The following is a 21,081-nucleotide window of genomic DNA, read 5'->3' as shown; positions in this document are numbered from 1 at the left end:
TTCTTAATTTGAATAAATTGTTTTTTTATTTTTATTGATTGTATTTGTTTTAAATTGATTTACAAATTACGTATTATACTATGGATTAACTTGCACTTGGCATAGGAGGTTGGTAATTGACATACGAATATATTCGTAGTTGGCTTCTGAGGCACATATATAATATACTATATTTTAGTTGAAATTATTTCCCTTCTACCAAGCTCCCAGATGTGCTCTCTGCTTTATTCAGAATCCAAGGGTCCAAATTAAGGTAATTATACTAAGGGTTAACTCGTGTTTGGCATAGGAGGTCGGTAAATCGTTGGCAGCGAATGTGTTAATATCAGTTAATATGTCCGGAGTTAAAAGAAAACGAGTAAACTTGACGATAGCACACAAACTTGGGTGAATAAGTAAGTTGGAAAGTGGTGCATCTGTTGCTCATGTTTGTGAACTTTACAGGATGAAAAAGCAAACATTTTCGGACATACATACGCAAAAATAAAGACAGACTTATTTGGTTTTTGCTAAAATATAGCATTAAGAGCTCCAAAAGTGGTTTCACTGTACTGTGGCAGATAAGAAACATGTGAAGTTGGCCAAGCATAAGAATTTAGGAGGAGAAGTTTACAAATTGTTCATTTAACAACGGTCTAGTGGCGTTGTTGTTCTTGGTCGAACTATGGTTGGCTGCTGAAAAACTGGCACAACACATGGGCATACAGTTCCAGGCAGGTGATGGGTGGCTTTGCCGCTTTTGTAAACGTCATGGCATTATGAATAGGCAAACATGTGGTGAAGCACTGAGCTCCGATATTGAACAAGTTGAGCCTTCAGAAAATACATGAATGAAGTCATTCAATCTGAGGATCTTATTTTGTCTCACGTTTACAATGCAGATGAGATGAGCCTGTTCTATCGGGCTGTTCCCAAAAATATCCTCATAAACAAACATGAAATTAGCATGCTTGGGCGCAAATTAAGCATTTCAGCCCTACTTTGTACCAATGCCGATGTCACGTATCTCCTCAAGCCAGTGGTAGTCGGAAGAGCACGAAAACCTCGCACTATGAACCAGTCGCCTGTCATCTATTCCAGCTCAAGGAATGCCTGGTTTACAAGTGACATTTTTTCCTACTGGTTTTTCAATCACTTCATACCTGAAGTACAAAACTACCAAGAAGAGGTCCTGCAAATCTCTCCTGAAGATGTAAAAGCTGTTTTACTTCTTTATAATGCATCAGCTCATCCTAATGCTGAGAAGTTGGTTAGTAGGAATGGAAGAATAAAATGTATCTTCCTTCCTACAAACACCACTTCTGTAATGCAGCCTATAGACTAGGGAGTCTTTTTATGTAATTGCTAATAAAAATAAAAACTTGCAAAATTCATTCTAGATACAAGAGTATACTGAGGTTGTGAATTAGAAATGGACCACTTTTTTCTTGTTTCAAACCTAAAATTCCCACCTCGTGGTTAATGAGAAAAGCCCATTCATCTGAACAGGAAACCTCATTTAAGATCTTTTAAATGACCCTAGCATTAAAGGCGCTATAAAAAAGAATTAATGAAAAAATAGAAAATATAAACTTATTGTAGGTAAAACTGTGGAGGAAGAATGGATAACATCAATAAACATCAGAAAGGGAATTAGAAGATGGGATGATCAGATCACCCAAATTATTGAAGATAAAAGGAATGCTTTTAAAAAATACTTAGCAACAAAATCTCAAGATGACTATATAGAATACAAGAATAAAAGGGCAATTGCTAAACAAGCTGTAAGAAAAAAACAAAGAGTCCTTGGTGGAACTTTGTCTCTGAACTTGAAACAGATAATGCATGCTGACAATCCAAAACTTTTAAAATATTAAATCATTTAAATAGAGATCTAAGAGAAAATGCATGTCTTTCACTCATCGATCAGAATACCTGGCTAAACTATTATAAAAACCTTTGGATTTATAATAAAGATTTTGAAACAGTAAACTTTGATAATGAGACACTCTTGAAACTTAGAAAACCTATCAGTTAGAAACTATTCTAAAAAGTTGTAAAAATCATAAAAACCCCAGGTGTAGATGAGTTAAATACCCAGTTAATCAAATATGCAGGCCCAAACCTCAAAATTTGTTTTCTTAAACCCATCCATCCATTGTCAAGGCCCACCTTTCCTAATTGGGTTGTGGTGGCAGAAGCTGCAAGAGGGACTTCCAATGGTCACGATCCTCCACCACCAATCTCAGGTGTTCTGGTGGGACTCCTAGATGTTTTCTTAAACTAATAAAGAAAATATGGAATGGTAAACCACCACCAAAAGATTGGCAAAAGGCAATAGTTATTCCTATACACAAGAAGGGCGATATTAATAACTGCAAAAATTATAGAGGAATTAGTCTTTTAAACTCTGGATATAAAATCTATAGTAAAATTCTGAAAAATAGACTGTTCCAATTCTATGAAGATTGGAGAAGAGCAGAATGAATTCAGGAGAGGCCACTTTTATGCAGATGGCTACTTTACCGTAAAATTTTTATTGGAAAAGCATAAAGAATGCGATGCGGGAACCCATATTGCTTTTATTGATTATTCTAAGGCATTTGACAGAATTAACCGCAATAAGCTTTTTGAGATATTAATAAACGATAGAGTTCCTCATCACCTAATTAAAGCAATCCATGATATATATATATATATATATACAGCAAAATGATTCCAGTAAAAGTTAATAGAATAATCTCTGACTGGGAACCTATAAACAGGGGAGTAAGACCAGGCTCTACCCTATCACCTATTCTCTTCACAAACTCACGTTACATGGTTAAATCCCAATTAACAAATGCACTAATATAGACACAATACTGTTTGCTGATGATCAGGCTATACTTGCAGCCTCTGAAACTGATTTACAATACTCTCTCTATCATCTTAATCTAATAGTAAAAAAATTTAATTTGGAAATTTCAAAAGAGAAGACAAAGGTACTAGCTTTTAAGGGAAGTGAACCAAGAAGAAGTAAAATCTGTTTAGACAATACAATTATTGAACAAGCCAAATCTTTCAAATACCTTGGATATCACCTTACCTAAGTTTGTGAGGAAGATGGTTTGGTCTGATGAAGCACAGTTTAAGCTTAACGGAACAGTGAATTGGCATAATTGTGCTTAGTGGACTCAAGAAAATCCGGGTGTTCATGTGGACAAGGCAGTCAATTTACTGGGGGCTCAATGTCTGGTGTGAATTGTCATCTAGGGGTTTAATAGGACCATTCTTCTTTGAAGGTACTGTTAGTGGTCAAGTGTATCTAGACATGCTACACACATCCATTTTACCTGCCATTCATAGACTTTATGGGACGGATCAATTTCTTTTCCAACAAGATGGCGCACCACCACCACTCTACCACTGAGACATGAGAGCTTACCTTGATGAGAGTTTGCAGGGACAATGAATAGGAAAAGAGGTGCAGTTAAGTTTCCCCCCACATTCTCCTGATTTAACACTCTTGGATGTCTACCTATGGGGGGGGGGACTCTAAAGAATGTAGTGTATTGTAGAAAACCAGTTACACTGGTGGTCCTTTGGAAAGAAATTGAAATGGCAGGCGCAGCAATCCCACTGGACACTTTGGCCAACGTTGCCCAAGCAGTAGTTCGCTGTAATAATAAGGGTTACTGCACCTTGTATAATTGTAGAGGTCAAAGGTAACTTGTATCCCTTGATGTCTGTATAAATTTAGTATTACAATTTTTATGCAGGTTTTTCTTTTGCTGAAGTGTGTTCATCAAAAAAAAAAAATTTTTTTTTTTGATGGACACTGTATGTAAAATAAATCTGTTGATTTATATTTATTTATTCATAGTTATTTTTTCTTTTTTTTTTTTAGATGGATATGTATGGAATTAGAGATCGATATATTAGAATACAAGAATTTCCCTTTAGTTCAGAGAAAAAATTCATGGCTGTCAAGTGTATGTTAAAATTTGGACAAGTATGTATACAACTCACTTTATGTGATACAAAATATATAAAGCATTTCTCATTCCTTACCTGTTTGGCTTTTAAACTAGAAATCCTAAATTTTCAGATTGGATTATTATATTGACTCTCACTATAGTAAGATTTTTATATTGGATAGTTTGCTGTAGTGTATTATTGTTAGCATAATCGTACCTGTGGAGCTTTGGTTAGGACATTTCAGTAATTTGTTATTGTAAGCAAGTTTGATACAGCATTGTTTCCTACAGTTTAGTCATCTGCAGCAAACTGTAGTCAACTTAGTCCATAAAGGCGCCTGTACATTTATATTTCCATTTAGGTACACTTTTTTTTTTGTGTATATATAATTTTGTTTCCTTTGGTGTTAATTCTGTTGAGTTACTGTTTTTTGTTAATTTTGTTAGGTTTCCTTCAGTGTAAACATTGAAGGAAACTTAACAGAATTAACTATTACTCTTTATTTAATTGCACTACTATTGTAGGTTTTTCTTTCTGTCAGAAGACTTCATTGAGTGCAGATATACAGAGAAACATGGACATAAAAGTTCAAAAATCTATTTATGTTGGCATTATTGAAGTGTTTTGTTTTGCTTACTTATGCATCACTGAATCGTAGTAGTTGAGTGAAGTCACATACAAACTTTGCTTATAATTGGGTAAAGATTAAAACAATAATATAATTTGTTGTCAAGTATAACATACTTCAGAACCAAGTGAAAAAACTTTCTACAATATTCTGAGTTCCACTTTTTTTTTTTTTTTTACCAGTCTGGCAATAGCATCAGTGCAAGATCTCTTAACTAATCCACTTGTGATGTAGATTTTATTTTTTGTCTGCAGAAGATAGTAGTTGTTCGAATAGAGGTGAATTGCTAGATCTCCTGTATGTGATATGTCTACTGTGCTCTTTAAGTTGTTCTGTCGATTTCTGTTTGTCCATATATGGGACATGGGAATCACCAAAGGTACTGAATAAATAAAATTCTAATAAATTAAGAAAATTCCCTTCTCTCATTAAAAAAAAAAAAAAAAAATCCATAGTCCACTCACAGTACTAATGTAATATAGGCTTACAAACTTTATGAGTGGGAGTCGCAAAAAAAAAACATGAGTACCTCAGACTGGTGTGCATATAGTTCTGAGTTTGTAATCCTCAAGAATTTCCAGCTTAATTGACCTAATAGATGGAAAATAACTATTTTATCATATATATCTTTATGTATGGTTACGGTGTGGTTGTCATTAACCATAGAGTTCTGGAATTAAAATTCTGTGGGTAATGACAAAGAAGAATTTCTTTTTTGCTGAGATATGGGCATGTAAATATTTGTTGGTATAAGTCAATTTCCTGTATATTGTAATTTTTAGTCCTGTCCAATAAAGACCCAAGATAGTCTGACATAATTGATTTTTTGATGTTGGTTGTTCAGGTGATTTAAAACTCGTGGTCTTAATTATGGCTCCACATCAAGAAAAGTGTACTTTTTCCAGAATCTCAGTTATACAGTGGATGTTTGCTGTAGCAAATTCCTGGGAACTAGGAAATAGCTTGTTATAGCACATGATTTGCTATAGTAAATCTAGGGGATCGTTCTCCTGGTTCCATTCCCATAAAACAAAAGAAATTGCAGGAAACAGGACAAAGGAAATCATGAGGAAACAGGACATGGGGAATTGTTCATTCAGGACAGAATGCAAAGAAAGGTCAGGAAGCAACATAGCAAACATAGAACAGTGGCATGAAGAAGTACAAATGCAAACAGTAATGGGAAAAAAATCGAATGTTTTAATTAAGTGTTACATTAGCTTGCTGTCGATTACCGTATTTTTCAATAGATAACGCACGCGTTATCTATACAAAAAAGTCTAAATTCGATAAAAATGAACATGTTTGTTCATTTTTAATGAATGCATTTGAAAGTTATGCATTTGAAACTATGAGAGGTAAATCAAATGTAATAAAACTAAGGTAGAAGTATTACTTAATATTTATTGAACATTACACTATTCAAATTCAAAAAATTCTTCATGAGACTCAATATTGAAAGAATCTATTGTGTTAAAAATTTCGTTTTTAACACAATTTAACGGTACTTTTGCTTCCCAGTCTTGCAGCAAATTTTGTCCAGCACTAGTGGAGGAGTGCTCACTTAAATTGTTTCTCTTCATAAATCCAAAAACCCAAGATGGGTAGGCCTTGAAATCCTTTATATTATTGTTTTGCTCAATTCTTTTCGATTCCTGCAACACACAGACAGTAGATATTCTTGTACCTTGAGCTCTTTCAATAACAACCCAATCAAACAGTTTTTTCCCTATGGTTGGCCACAAGCACTTTCTAAACCTCATAGCACGTTTCCTCGTATGTAAACATTTCAGGACTGTTTCAGCCTTTCACCATTCACGAACACTACTTTCTCCAACACTGAACAATCTACCAGCTTCACAATTCCCTTTTTCCTTTGCTACTTCTACCACTTCAAGCTTGAACTGCACTGTGTAGGATTTTCTCAGAGAAGTACTTCTGTCTTCCCTGAGTAATTCAGATCTAATAACAAAATATAAACAAATAATGATTTACTTTATGAAATATTTTAAAACAGGATGTACGGGATAATGTAACTTCATAAAATACAAAAGATGTACACCTGCCTTTCAATTGTTGATGCAACTAGTTACAAGAGAACAATGCAGCCCACACAAGGTTATCTTTCGGGCCCAATGGTCACACAAAAAGTCTTAGTAATGTCACAGTGCTCCCCAATAATGTGAAAATTGTAAAATTTGGAATAAAAAAAAATCGACCACTGCTACTAGCAACGCACATGCTTTTAAAGAATTCCTCTGTCCTCTGTCTGTACTTCCTAACTCTATCGCTAGTTGGTACATGCACGTTATCTATAAATCAAAAGGAGTGATGAAAATGTTGGGGTGCACATTATCTATCGAAAAATACGGTACTTGAAATTTTCATAATAAACTATGTGTAGTCTTGCCATCAAAATTAAAAATAATCTGAATACTTAAGCAGTCAGTCAACTTCATAATTGAGACCCTTCATTTACAGTAATTGGCATTTGGCATATGTTGCTTCTGTTCTCTTAGAACTGTAAATTAAAGAAATATGGTTCAGTATACAATATTTCTTTAATTCATAGTTTAATTAAAGTTGTGAAGTTTGTTTGGAGTAACTGCTCATTTTGTCTTTGAATGATTCTTTATCCATAAGGGGTGGGGTCATTAAAAATGTGATTTTTTTTTTTTAAGCTAAATTTTTAATTTTAATGGTACAGGCTACACATTTAGTTCATTGTGAAGATTTCAGGTATATGACATTAATTTAACTTAATTCAAAATGTTACTAAATTAGCATTTTGAAATAAACATTAATTTTCCATTTTTCATGCTCTTCTAGTGCTTTCATACTCTTTTCACTTCTCATATCCCATTATTGTTGGCATTTGTACTTTGTCATATTGTTTTATGTTCGATTCCTACTGATCCTTTGTGTTCTGTTCACTTTGATTTCCTTTGTTCTGTTTGGTGGTCATTATCTTTGTTTAATGATTGTGATTATATGCAAGAAACTCAGGTCACTGTTGTGAAAGATTTGAAGATTTACTGCTTATAATAGTGAGTTTAAAACATCATTGTTTCTATACAACTTAGGTTGTGACTTTCCCAAATTCATTAACAGTGTATCGTTTCATTATCGTGGTGTTTGCTTTAGTGCATGTCTGCTTTAATAGGTAAGTGTTTATGGTTTGTTCAAGTGCTTTCATACAGATGTTGACAAGTGTCAGAGATAGAGGATAGACCTAAGTTTTATTTGTAGATACTACTGGAGATTTTATCTTCCAGTTGTATTATCATATCTTTGGGAGAATATTTGTAAAATGAGAAATAACATCAAAATTTACCATGATCTGACATTTTCAAGATAATGTCTCTTATAGCAGATGCAAAATATTCACTTCGATACAAAATAAATAAGGAAAAAACTCACATAGAAAGATTATTTAATAGTATAATTTTCGCCTGTGTGTCACAGACATCTTCAGTACATTAAGCTCAAAATTAAACACTAACTGACAATTCCATAAAGCGCCACCTAAGTAGCTGGTGTAAGATAACTAAAAAGGTCAATAACTTTCCTTAAAAAAAATTAATACAATAAAAAGTTAGGAAAGATTAGCTGATTTGTAAAGTACTATCTCCCATAAAGGGGATAGACGTAAGCCGTCGGATCTGTTTAAGTTAGGAGAATGAAGTAGAGTTTCACATGTTTCTTTATAAAGGCGTTCCATGAGAAACTGACTTTTGTGAAGAACTCTTGTCTTTCTCCAATGAACTCTGTGTCTAGTGAAGATGGCATGTTCAGAAAGTCCAGACTTTTTAGGTTTAAAGTATTCAATATAAGATTGGTGTTCTTCTAGCCGAATAGAGGCAGATCTTCCCGTTTGTCCGAAATAAGATAATCCTTTTAATAATTTTATTATTAGTCCTTTTAATAATTTAATTAAATGTTTAGACAACCTATAAGTAGATGAGTCTGTACTTCTGACAGTTGGCTCAGTGCATTGTTTCACTTGTGAATTTTGAACACTCGATACAGATGAAAAATGATTGGATGAAGCATCACACTTTTTTCTCTTGTAAATTTCAATATCATTTTGAGTAGATTATTGTTATTGTTTGGGACGTCTCGTGTGAGATCTCTTTTGAATTTCAAATGATTGTACATATGAAGTAATTGCATCATTTTAAACTTACAGTTCTTTCTTTTAAGGATTACTATTTAATTCTGTTTATCCACAAGAAAATTCTGCATTCTGTGTATTCTGTTTTTTAAACTCTTCATTTTGGGAGTAATGTCTTTCGATAGTCTCACACAGTGTTTATTATAAGAATTTAAGCCATATTAAGTTTGCTTCTTCAGGAACTCAAGTCAGTGCCTCATTAATGATAAAGGGGAAAAAAATTAACCAGTGAATGCTGATTTCTTGCTACCACATCTCAAAAGAATAGCTGTGATAAAAACAACGACACCAGACTTCTTTTTTTATATACAAACATGCCACTAAATTGACAGTGAGATAAAAATATCTTTGGCTTTCCTATACATTAGTTCCATTACAACGAAGTTAGTAAAAATTCTTCGGAAATTACAGAATTAGAAATACATTCACTCTCTAAACTACAATCCTTGCATCAATTAATAAAGCCAAAATGTAGCACCTAAGGCATTCATTGTAAGATTATTGTTATAGTAGTATCTCATATTACAGAAAAATCCATAAAACGAATGGAAGAACAAGTCAAGTACACCACATACAGGAGTTCATATACCTCAGCTCTATTTGGCCATGACCTATCTTCTGGGATCCAGACAGTCTACATGACACAGGTTAAACTTATCAGAGATCTTAAACTAATTTTATCATGAGACAGATAAAAATACTGGAATCCAGAGAAATCATGCTCAATCATAACCATCTTATATAAACCTTGGCTGCAACTTATCAGACTGTTACTTATCTGTGATTCATCTAATGTGTCAGACTATAGCTACACATGCCTAAAATCATCAACTTCACAAATACTTTTAAATAGCAGCAACTATTATCATAAAGGTTATTTTCTTGATCATAAATTAGTAAATAATAATATTTTTTGGTTTGCCAATCAAGTGTTGATCAATTTTATTGACTGAACCAACTAGTTTCGCCACACTTATCTGTTGGCATCTTCAGGGCTTACACAGAGGTTTAAACAATTTCACAATTATGCGTAACTGCAAACTGACAAGAATAACTGTAAAAAACTGACTAGAATAATTACAAATAAAATAGTATCGAACGTGAGTGAAACATGTATCGCATGTACAAGATCAGCTAGCTGTTGCTGAGCAACTTACTGTAGTTTGTATTAAAGTTTGCATTTACGCATAATTGTGAGATTGTTTAAACCTCTATGTAAGGTCTGAAGATGCCAACAGATAAGTGTGGCGAAACTAGTTGGTTCAGTTAATAAAGTTGATCAACACTGGATCGGTAAACCAAAAAATATTATTATTAACAGCAATTATTTTTTAAACTAATGACAGTTATTATATTATTAATGGTTGTTTATGTTTCTTTGAATCTTTTCTTCTCTCTACGTTTGCACTAACTAAAATTCTTTTAAACTTTAATTTGCTGTTAATGAGCTACCTATGTGGCTAAGATTAATATCAATTGTTTATACAAAAATTCATCTAACCACTGAGAAAGCTTGCATCAAGTCAAACACACGTGCTCATCCACATGCACCACCACACACACACACACACACACACACACACACACACACACACACACACACACAATATATATATATATATATATATAGTTTAATAGCTCAACTAGTTTCAGCTTGTATCAGCCTTCTTCAGGTGCACATTAAAGAAGAAATAACCAGTAAAACATTGAGGAAATAACTATAAACACCACGAAAAGTTAGTGTATATATTTCAACGTTGAAGTCTGTGCATTCAAAACTGCTCTCTCGTTGGCTTGTTGGGCATATGCATGCATATAGCATCTCGAGAATTCCAGTATTGGATCATAGCACAATGATAGTCTGAAAGGTTGTAGTTGAGATGTGTGTATTCTGTTATCTTCCTTTCTAATTCACCATAGCAATGGAAAATGTTATTATACTTGTCCCATAGAACTGTATTTACTAAGGTTTTCTTCATTAGACTTGGCCAAGAACAGAACATGACTACGTAGAGCACTGGCTCGCATTCTCCCATGAATAACTGAATGGTTATTCACAAAAAAAAACAATTGATAAATTCCTATTAAATCCACCTGCTCACCATAATGAAGAGACCAATAGTGTAAAAGGTAAAATTTCTATACCATACATGAGCTCTGTTTCACCCAAATTGGCCAAGGTTCTCCAGAAATACAACATAAGAACTTTATTTACACCCCTTCCAAAAATTGACTCCTTACTGAGCCATCTGAAACCTAGACATCACAACCTTAAATATCCTGGTGTTTACCAGATTTGGTGCAATTCTGATATACCATACTTTTGCCAAACAGAGAAATCGATTGAGTTATGCATTGAAGAACATAAGAGTGACGTCAGTTATGGGAGAACGCGAGCCAGGGCTCTTTCTAGTCATGATCTGTTTTCAACCAATTCTAATGAAGAAAACCTTAACCATAAATTTCTATGGGACAAGTATAATAACAAGTTAAGGGGATAAAAATCCCTTATTGTTTTTCAGCCAGTAAGCGAAACTAAGATCGAAAACTACGATCTGTAACGTTTCATGCTGACGAACTGTCAGCGTATCCAAGCGTAAGTGACCACTTGGTAGTGCCACACCACGGCAACTCATTGCAAAGGTGGAGCAAGATCCCTCACTGTTCTTGATATTTTCTCATAATGTAAAACACACAGCTCTTAAGAGATGTAGTACTGTTTTACATTATGAGGAGAGGTCACTACCCAGACCGGTTTCAACCTTTTTTGAGGTCTCATCAGTGAGTAGCTAGACCTAGAATATCAGAGTTTAAGTGAAGCAAACTTACATACTTTTGCTATACGATTGACCGAAAGGTGTGTCACTATATTATATGATAACATAGTATATAACTAAGATGAGAAGCCAAACGGCTATTTGTTTCTGGCGAGGTTGATATAAGTTAAGGGGATTCTCATCTTAAGTATAATAACATTTTCCGTTGCTACAATGATTAAGAAAGGAAGATAATAGAATCTAAAGAAATCATTCTCAACCCTCTACCAACAACAACCTAAGTTACAACCTTTCACACTGTCATTGTGCTACAATTTAATACTGGCATTCTCGAGTTGCTATATGCATGCATATGCCAACAACGAAGCCAACGAGAGAACAGTTTTGAATACGCAGACTTCAACGTTGAAATATATACACTAACTTTTCGTAGTGTTTATAGTTATTTCCTCTATGTTTTACTGGTTTTCTTTTTTATGTGCCCCTGAAAAAGCTTGATACAAGCTGAAACTAGTTGTGCTATTAAACTTTGTTTTCACTTTTCTCGGTTTCTAGTCATTCAATTTAAATATATATATATATATATATAAGGAAGAGAGATTTGCTTGTTTTGTAATTTCATTTCATGTTCTTGCTCTCATATACAGTGAAACCTCATTTTACAAACTTGATTCGTTCCAGAAGGCTGTTCGTATAACGAAAAGTTTGTAACGTGAAACTATTTTTACCATAAATTTAATGTAAAATAAATTAATCCATTCCTCATGAAAAAATTTCCACCTATTATCATAATTAAAATTAAAAATAAAATAAGAATATAACATTAACCTTACCTTAACTGAAGATATGTAGGGAGGAGGAAGGAAATTATAGTTTTGAAGGTGAGTCATCCTCTATAAAAATGTCAGATAACTATCCCTCAGGTGTCACTACTCTTTTCTGTCTTTTTGTGGGTGGACTAGATGGTGATTCTTTAGCTTTGATTACAAACTTATCTAAAGTTGTCTGGGTTTGTTTTGTTCTTAAATTTTTTCTAAAATGTGCAATGATATTATCATTAAGCATGTTAACACTGTTATTAACCATAGATACATCAGGGTTCCAATTTTCTATAGCTGTTTGGATATTTTCCCAATGAAAGCACAGATTTTTAATTTCAGCAATGAAAATGGTTCCCTTACTCCCCCCCCCCCTCCTCCTCTGAAAAAAAAGTTCCTTTCATAGTTCATAGTTTTCAAAGAAACTCCCCCCCCCCATGCTCTATTTATAAGCCTCAAACAATGCAAGATGTTAAAGTGCTTTTTCCAAAAGGCCCTGAGGGTCAGTTGTGTGAGATGTCACTTTGAAGCACCTTTGGAACAAAGCCTATGTATAAAGTTTTCTGAAATTGGAAATGACCTACTGATCCATGGATTGGATAAGAGAAGTGGTATTAGGAGGTAGAAATTTGACTTTTATAAAGTTGTGCTTGTCCAAATTATCCTCCAAGCCTTGGGAGGTGAGCAGGAGCATTGTCTATTGTCTTGCAAAGGTAGATTGTTCTTTTCAAGGTAGTTTTTTTACACCTGGGGCAAACACTTTCTGGATCCACTATATAAAAAACTGCCTTGTTACCCAAGACTTACTGTTAGAACATCACATCTAGTTTACTTTTTGTTACATTGTTTGATTTAAACACTGGGATTTTCTGAGTGAAACATTAACAAAGGTTTAATTTTTTAGTCACCACTAGCATTACCACACAACGAGAGTTAACCGATCCTTCATCAGTTTGTGTCCTGGCAGTGGTTTGTCTTCTTGTGTGATATAAGTTCAGTTAGGCATCTTTTTCCAGAAAAAGTCCTGTCTTGTTACAATTGAACACTTGCTGAGGAATAAATCCATCCATCCCTACATAAGTTTTAAATTCATCTGCAAATTGATTAGCAGCCTCTCCATGCCTTACTGCACTATGGATGCCAGTTCTCTTATTTTAAAACGCTCAAATCATCCTCTACTAGCTTTAAAATCATCAGTGGCGGCACTAGATCCCAGAATTGAAAGCTTAAGGTCACTATGTAGTTGCTTAACTTTTTCGCAGATTATTGCCTCCGAAATACTGTCACCTGTCATTTGTTTATTGTCAGTTCACACTAACTGAAGTTTCTCCATTTCCTCAACAGCCTGAGATCTTTTAGGATACAAAGTTTTTACTCCTTTTGCCATAGCCTTTTTAATTGCACCTCTATTTTTAATAATAGTACAGATTGTCGATTTTGCCATGTTATAACCTTTAGAAAGTTCAGAAATAAGAGTTTAATTTTCCCCATTTAGCTATGAGTTCTTTCTTGAGTTCAGTAGCTGGTCTGAGTGCTCTCTTTCTCTGTTTTTCATCACTGCACCTTTTTTCAGCCATATTAACTAATTATTAAATTAGTTAATATAGTGGGAAAAACCACTTTGAATTAGAGAGGAAATTTATCAAAATGACAATACACACTAAAGAGTGGATTCACAGCACTTGAATAGAACCAAATGTACTGACTCAAATTGATCAACAACTGTGGAGATAGGGCCGGCTCACATGAGCATCAGTGCATTTATAAAACGAACAACATTTGCCAGTCGGTACAATTATTTTTTAATGGAAAAGTTCGTGAAACGATTAGTTTATAATTGGAGGCATTCATATAAGAAAATTTTACTGTACATACACATGAGTAGTGCATATTTGTAAAATAATCAAAAATTTTGTACCATTTTTGCAAAGTTAGTACTTGTTGTTCAAAGTACTTAAGTGTCATCAAAAGTACCCCTCCCTCTTATTTCCTCTATCCTCCCTGAAAATGCAATACTCCTTAAATTTATCTACACTTAACTGCATCCCCCCCCCCTGCTCCAATCCCAATAAACTTCTAGTTTCCTGATTTTGCACTTCCAACCTCTCACTGAACAACACTCTTTCCAGACATCTAACTGAAACCATTCAATCATCAGGCATATAAAAGTCCTTTCATCTATCAAATTTCTCCTGCACAATCTCCTCATTGATACATTAGGAATCATGGCCCTTTTTTTTTTTTTCAATTCAGTCCTGTCCAAGGCAACAGACTCACCATCTTTACTTCTTTATGCTTCTTTTTGGCTTGACCAAAATAGGAGAGATTTCAAGAATTCTCAAGAAATACAACATAGTACCTACATTTTTCTTATCAGCATTCTCTTCTCATGGATACCTTCTTCTAAATATAAATAATCTCCTCTTTCCTTATCTAGTGTCTACCAGTTTCTCTCTGATTGCTATCTCTCTTGTTTTGTTAAACTGGAAGTTCTGCTTCAAAAAGATTATAAGAACACTAATCTTACATCATTAATAAGAAATCTGGTCTAGAATGCAATTCTCTTATCAGAGTCCTTCAAATTTGAATGCTCATTTAAAGAGGGTGATGAAACCCTGCTTCATCTTGAAAAATTGGGGTTCAAGGTTATATTGCGAGTTGTCGTATAATTTAGCGCTTGTGTGAAATTAGCCATTGTTATCTGTTTTGTTTACATCAGAAAATTAGAATATTATAGTGTATTAGTGTAGATTTTCATGTTTTTAAAGTATGTATATTTATAACATATTTATTGTGATATTTTCGGCATGGCACCAATGCAATGAACAATGGTGGCAAAAACCACGTTGTCCGGAGATTTGAATTTGTGGGATATTATTCAGTGCAGTATATGCGAAATGTATGTGGAAGGAAGTTGAAACTGGAGGGATAATATGTATTAAGTGTTTTAAAAGTGAGTGTCTGTTTGGTGACGAGAACACAACAAATATTGATGATATGATTGAAAATGATGTTAATAATATCAAACGTGTGGCCATGGAAATAGACGAGAACTAAATGGATATCAATAAAGAAATGGCACACTTCATAGGACAAAGTGCAAAATTGAAAAACTACAGAAGCAGCAAGAGTTAAGCAGGGCTGAGAAAAGAAAGAAGCAGGTGATCCAAAAGAATAATAAAGATTGACTGAACAAACAAGAAAAACAAGTAAAGGAGAAAATTATGTATGGAGATTCGATAATCAGGGAAGTACTTAATGAAAGTATGACAAAATAGTGTTTCCCGGGTGCAAAAATTCACAATATTACCCCATCTGAATGCAAAAAAGGAAAGTCGAAGGAAATGATTGTCTTGGTTGGTACCAATGATTTGAGAGGTGAGAAGTATTTTATGAGGGAAGATGTAAAGGAGTTGTTATAAGAGGCAAAACTGAAGATGAAAATTGTAAGTCACCTCCATGCTATGATAGAGGCGAACTGAGGAGGACATTGTTAGCCAATGAGTCTATACATAAATTGTGCAAAAGAAATTATGCAGAATTTGTGGATCTGTGGTCTCTGTTCAACAGAAAGAAGGATTTGTACAATGCGGATCTGAATGGTTTTGGTGTTAGATGTCTGGAGAGCTTTGTTCACTGAGCATGCTGACGTGCGAATTCAGGGAAACTTAAGCAATTAGGATGGGAACAAGTGAGTTTGTGAAGGCAACCATGAAGCGAGTGAGTGTGGGAATGACCAAGTGAAGAATGTAGTCTCTCAAGAAAAATATTGAATAGGTTAGTCCATTCAGAAAGTAAAGATGGGTGGGGGAATAAAATGATGTTGCCGTTTTTATATACTAATGCCAGAAGTATCAGGAACAAGAGGGACGAGTTTTTGGCATTGATTAGTTCAACCTCACCAAAAGTTATAGGCATTGGTGAGACTTGGCTAACAGCAGATGATGTAGTTGCAGGGATTGAATGTGAAGGGTTTAGTATTTTCAGGGAGGATAGATAAGATAGGATGGGGGTAGGAGTACTGTTGATGATAGCAGATGAATTGCAACCAAAAAAGAATCGGTGACAGGCAAGAGGGTGGCTGTTGATTTGAAGCAATCTGGTGTGAGATTAAGACCCAATAAGACAATATATACAGTTGGTTGTTGCTATAGACCAGGGAATTCCACAGATAATCTGGAAGACATGCATTGCCAAATTAGCACAATGAGTACAGGTCGAGTTTCATGGCAGAAAAGAAATAGAATTTATACACCTGCATTTGCTGAGAGATAATTACTTAAAGCATGGGGGGGGGACTAGGGGTAGGAGATTATTCGACCTGGTCATAGGATCAGAAGAATTATCCATAATCAAATTTACAACATTGCCTCCAATTGGTGAAAGTCACCATGTTTGTCTTGACTTGGGAAATTGTAAAACATGAGGAATATTTTATCAAGAAGGGTTATTTGTGAAACTACAAGGCAGGTGATTATGACATGCTTTGGAAGAAGCTTAAATCTATCCCATGACATAAAACGCTGCAGGGTAAGGATGTTAAAAATACATGGGATAAAGTTAAGGGTCATATAGAGGAAGCAGTATTAAATTGCATGCCTTGGGTAAGGAGGGTTAATCGGGTAAGAGTTAAATAGATGAGTAATATCATTAAGCATGAGCTGCAGAAGAAGAAAATGCTGTGGAAGATGTATAAAGAGAATGGTGACCAGCAAACTCATGAACAGTATAAGGCTCAGGCAAAAAATGTGACCAGCATGGCAATGAAGGCAAAATCAGATTATGAGAAGACTTTAGCCAAGCAAGCCAAAGGAAATCCCAAAGAGTTCTTTTGTTATGTGACAAGTAAGAGGAAGAATAACTATGGAAGATTAACCTTAATGTGTGTTGATGATGAAGAGGAGACGGAAGCAGATAAAATAGTTGAGTTACTGAGTGACCACTTTGCAAGCATATATCTTCCTAGTGAGGTTACTGCTTTAACCTATGTGACGGATACTAATTTGGGAACAGAGATGGATGGATGAAATTGGAGGACCAGTTTGTTTCGGTATAATTTTTTGCAGTCAGTCACTTTTTATTCATGTACATTCCACTCATTAGTCATTTCTCAGTTCTCACCAGCTTTCATTCCATTTGATGAATATTTCCTACATTCTTTCTGCTTCTTGAATAAGCTTTTCACTTTTCATTTTCTACTTTTTATCTACCATTTGATTCATTCCAAACTCTATCTTTTTCACCACTTTCATCTAGTGACCACAGATATGTTGAAATCATACAATTGAAATGAAAGAAATTCCATCTCCTACTGTGATTCCAGTCAGTTGATCATGGTCTAACCATGTGGGGAAAAGTTATAATTTGGAATTTGCACTTGATTTTTTCTGTTTCATTTGCAGAAAAAATAAAAATTATCTGCAGTATCACCTTGTGAAGTTCTTGTCTGCATTAGCTAGTATTAAAGTGACTGCCTCTGGCAAGCTAAACAGCGTGAGAGTGTAATTGAGGATCTGATTTTTATTAGTATTTTGTATTCAAAATACAAAATACATTTTGTATTTTGAATTTTATATTCAAAATTCAAAATTTTGAATATAAAAGCAGGAGAGTATTTGGAATGAAGAATTGCTGTTTCTGGAAAATAATGCTTTCTACCTAAAGATACCAATCAGTCTGAGAAATAACATAATTTTTTATAGTCCATAGTGAATATAATTTAACACATTCATACCAGACTGTGTCTCACATATGTTGCACATCAAGTGGGAGTTTGCTTGACTATGTGGTCTGTAACTACTTGACCTTCCATGATGAGCCTTCTGATTCCATTGCAGCTTAGAAGGAATGCTAATATGATATCATGTGCCTTTTTAGATTAGACAGGCACATTTTTACAAATTATCCAGCAAAATTTTCATGTAAAACCAGTGCAGCAAAATCTTAAAAAAAAAAGTTTCATTCTATGCAAAGCCACATCGTTAAAAACATAATTTATAGTGTAATGTAGGAGTCGGCAACGCAGTGCCTGCAGTGAATTTTTAGTGCACCCTCAGAGAAATTATTGTAAACTGCTTTATTTGTGCCTATTAAGATGAGAGGCCACTGATCATATGTAGTTTGAGTTGTTGACATCATCTAGTTATCAATGCAACCACTCTCACTACCCTTCATATCACTTCTAAATGTTGTTAGAATCCTTTGTTTTTTAGTATGTGTGTTTGTTGAATCACTCCCACTATCAGTGCAAATATAAAATACTTTGTTTACAAAGATATTTTTAACCCTTTATAATGGAGCAAGTTAAATAAAATAATGTTAAAATTTGAAATCTAATTTTTTCTTAAAAACAACTAATCATAGAATCTCTAAGCCTGAAATGAGAGAAAAAATGCCTGTGTCATGAACCCTCCATAATTTTCAAATTTTGAAAATTATTGCACTCTTCATGTTAAAAAGGTCTGGTATAATGCATTCCAAACAAACTGGTAGGGGAAAAAAATGCATCATTTGTTTACTGCATGCTCACCAGAAATACTAATCAATGTACACAGAGAAATTAAAAATATTTAAATAAAATGGAAAAATGATGAAGATTTTTGTTGTTGATAAATGAACATGAGTTTTTATTTGGAAGAATTGTATTTAAACAATATAGTTTACACAGGGTTTTTTTTTTTTTTTTTTTTCTCTATGCATATCTTTATAGCATTGAATAGCATTTTGCATTGCTTGCTGAATTCATACTCCACTGAAAGCTAGGATCAGCATCCATAAAAAAAATCAGAAGCATTGTCTATTTTTTATTTTTTTGATAAAAATTGAAAGCTCATTTTATGAGAATTCTTTGTAGGTGCTTATAACTGACTGTAAAACAGTCTGTCTGTTAGGTGCCATCTCCTTCCAGGAGGTTGACTACCATGAGCTTTCACCATGTATGGTTTTGTTCTTCTCTCTTACATTCTTCATAAAACAAAAAAGTCCAGTCCTTAATATTTCATTCTAAAAGTGTTTTTGTAGGGATTCATGCATTAGTATGTGACCAAGGTAGGTTGTTTTCCTTTTCTTAATGGTTTTCAATAGATCCTGTCTTCTCCAATCATCTCTAATATCTCTAAATTAGTATATTTGGCAGTCCATGGTACTCTAAGGATTCTTCTGAGAATCCACATTTCAAAGGCTTTTAGTTTATTTTCACAGTATTTTGATATTGTCCAGGTTTCTGCTCCATATAGCAGTCATTGACCATACATAGCATTTGGACAGCCTAATTCTTGTTTTTGTGTGAATTTCCCTTGAGGTCAGAATGTTTTTCATAATAATGAAGGTTGATTTGCAATTTCTATCCTTAATATTTCCTTCTCACACTTTCCATTCTTTGTAATTAGTTGACCCAAATATATATAACTCTCTACTTGATCTTAGATATTTCCTCTGATCTTAATATTTATATCAGGTATTTTTCCTTTTTTTCTTGTTACCAGCATGGTTTTGGTTTTTTTTTTGAAGTTGAAATTAAGTCCATATTTTTCACTTAGTTTCAGCATCTCTTCTAGTAGGTTTTGAAGATCTTTTTTATTTTCAGTCAGCAGTACCTTATTATTTGCATATCTTAAGTTGTTTATATTTCTGCTTCCTATGTTGACTCCTTTAAATTCTGCTAATTCTTGAAAGATATTCTTCTATATTGTTTAACCTCAATATTGAGGTTAAACAATATAGAAGAAAGAACATAGCCTTGTCTGATATCTTTCTTTACTGGGAATTCCTCCGAGGTCTCTCCTGATATTTTTTATTGAGGCAGTTTGTTCCCAATATAGATTCATCAGTAATCTGGTATCTTTGCCATCTACTCCTAATTTTTTGAAGCATTCTATTAGTTGTTAGAAGTTGTATATTATCAAAGGCCTTTGTGTAGTCAATAAAACATAAGTAGACTTCTTTCTGCTTCTCCAGATATTTTTCTATAATAGTTCTAATGTTGAAAAGTCCTTCTCTAGTACCTTTATTTTCCTGAAAACCAGATTGCATTTCATTAATTTCCAATTTGATTTTATGATTATTGATATATAACATAACTTTTGCTATCTGTGACTGATCAGACTGATTGTTCTTGTACTCTTCACATTTGATTGTCTTAAATTTTTTAGGTAGGAATATCAAGTGCTTAAAATCTTTTGGCAGGTGTCCAGTTTCGTATATTTTGTTACATATGTCAGTCGGTGATCTTATAAATGTATCATCTTGCACATGGGCATGTCAGCCTATGTGCAAGAAAACTGGCACTAACTTGGACAAAGTTTTTCAATTAAACTCTCAGCTCTCATAAAGTTCCAATGGAGTAGAAAAAGTGCAAAATAGTTTTATAACATGAAAGCAGCTCCAAGACAGAAGTAGCAAATTACAGACCAGCTCAGTGGTGTAGCTAGAGCTTTTGCTGCCCCTCTCAATACATACCAAAAATACTACAAAAAAGTCAAAACGACGTATAGGGAAATAAATTAAAACACTGTTTATTTTGAAGTAAAACTTTAATTTCAACATTCTAAAATGTTATTTTTCTTGTTTTTCTGTTAGCAAAATTGTCGAAGTCTATTTCATAGTAATGTAGGTAATTTTTAATCAATTTTATTTTGAAAAACTCCTCTCACAACTAGCAACACTTACAGCAATTGTGAAGAAAATTCGCTGTAGTATTACAGTAGTTGGAACTAAGTTCAAAAATGTTCAAGTGTCGCTTGGGGC

The 21,081-nt window shown here is 33.9% G+C and overlaps 1 protein-coding gene across 3 annotated transcripts in view; it reads left to right on the top strand.

Moving 5' to 3' along the window:
• The window catches only part of SPoCk (secretory pathway calcium atpase), a 518,064-nt gene that overhangs the window by 303,971 nt on the left and 193,012 nt on the right, over positions 1–21,081 (top strand). For all 3 annotated transcript variants that reach the window (XM_090398525.1, XM_090398527.1, XM_090398526.1), the window contains exon 14: positions 3,869–3,973. In XM_090398525.1, the coding sequence (XP_090254651.1) occupies positions 3,869–3,973 (105 nt within the window). The remainder of the gene's footprint in view (positions 1–3,868; positions 3,974–21,081) is intronic.

This window comes from Typopeltis vanoorti, chromosome 9 (assembly GCF_054136105.1).
Source record: "Typopeltis vanoorti isolate ZY-2024b chromosome 9, IOZ_Tvanoo_1.0, whole genome shotgun sequence".
Taxonomy (NCBI): Eukaryota; Metazoa; Arthropoda; class Arachnida; order Uropygi; family Thelyphonidae; genus Typopeltis; species Typopeltis vanoorti.
The sequence above is the reverse complement of the archived record's forward strand: the minus strand, read 5'-3'. Positions and strand labels throughout refer to the sequence as shown.